The 1,303-nt window shown below is 62.5% G+C and overlaps 1 protein-coding gene across 1 annotated transcript in view; it reads right to left on the bottom strand.

Annotated features, from left to right (window-relative positions):
* Window positions 1-587: 587 nt before the first annotated feature.
* The window catches only part of HMGA1 (high mobility group AT-hook 1), a gene marked incomplete at its 3' end in the record, with an annotated part of 1,495 nt that continues 779 nt past the window's right edge, over window positions 588-1,303 (bottom strand). Inside the window, exons 2-3 of the mRNA XM_009077649.1 lie at window positions 1,024-1,104; window positions 588-638 (exon numbers count right to left, since the gene is read on the bottom strand). Of these exons, the coding sequence (XP_009075897.1) occupies window positions 588-638; window positions 1,024-1,104 (132 nt within the window). The remainder of the gene's footprint in view (window positions 639-1,023; window positions 1,105-1,303) is intronic.

Genomic DNA, 1,303 nt, shown 5'->3' with positions numbered 1-1,303 from the left:
CTGGCTGCCTGCCCTGGGGTCCCCAGACAGCCCCTGGCACTGACACCGTGCAGGGGACCCCGGGTTTGCAGCCCTGGCTGGGCTCAACTCCTCATGCTCCGTAAGGAATTTCAGTGGGAAAAATCTGAGCAAAATATGGGGCAGGCAGGGAAGGTAGATGAAACCTGCTCCCACCTGTTTAGGTGATGCTTGTGGGAGTCCAGCACCTGCCTGGGCTGTGATCCGAGGGGGAAAGGGGGAAAACTTGAATGGAGGAGGGAAAGCTCAAGGAAGGGGTTGGCAGCCCCTCCAGGCTGCAGGAATGTTGCACCAGCAATGCTGCAGGCACTCAGGCAGGTGTGTGCCAGCATGTGCCCAGGACAGGACCAGGAGCTCCAGTCTGCTCTGGGGGTCTGCTCAGACCCCCCAGTACCACGGCTGGGTTCAGAGCCCACCCTATGCCACGCTCTGTGCCCTGTTTGCTCACTGCTCTGTGCTTCTCCAGCCCAGCAGCATGCACCCCACACTTGTGGGGCCAGCTGGGCTGCTGTACCCCCGAAGTGCTCAGCACACTGCCAGGGCAGAGGGGAAGGGAAACGCCCACTCACCGTTTTTTTGGGTCGCCCTCGAGGTTTCCTCCCTGGTGTGACTGCAGCTTTCTGAGCAACAACAGCAAAAAAAGCACATTTTCATCAGGCTGTCCCCAGGATGCTGGTGGGGGTGGGCAGCCTTTCCGTTCCTCCCACCCGTGACTGCCAGATTCATCACCCCAGTGGCATCTCCTGGGGCACCACGGCCAGCCCCCCAGCCCCAGGATGCCCTGTGACTCAGGAGGTGGGCGCAGGATGTGAGTCGCGTGTTTTGCAAACAGGTCTATCGTGGGTGTCCCCGTGGGGACACATACGGCCCCCAGCTCCCCCCACCCTCCCTGGGGGCCACTGCCCAGACTCCCCCTCCCGGGGGCAGATCAGCCCTGAATGGTCCATAAATGAGCTCAAACTGGACCTGTGCTTGGCCAGAGCAGTCCCATCCCCAGCTACCTACCCTGCCCTTCGGGGTCGCCTTGTTTTTACTGCCCTTCGGCCGTCCGCGGGGTCTCTTGGGGGTCGGGGCCTCGCTGGGCTCCTGCTGGAGGGAGAGCAGGTCACTGTGGGTGGGGGTCCCTGGGCAGCTGCATGCTCAGAGTGGCTCCCAGTGCACCCCAGGATGCTCCGGCCTGGGAGTTCCATTCTGCCCAGCAGACCCTGTTGGGGCAGAGATGCTGGGAGCACTGGTCACACTGGGATTGGCAGTCAGGCACCAGGCACAGGCTGTGTCCTTCAGC

The sequence above is a fragment of the Acanthisitta chloris genome, unplaced genomic scaffold, assembly GCF_000695815.1.
Source record: "Acanthisitta chloris isolate BGI_N310 unplaced genomic scaffold, ASM69581v1 scaffold30486, whole genome shotgun sequence".
NCBI lineage: Eukaryota > Metazoa > Chordata > Aves > Passeriformes > Acanthisittidae > Acanthisitta > Acanthisitta chloris.
This window is presented reverse-complemented; position numbering and strand designations above follow the sequence as displayed.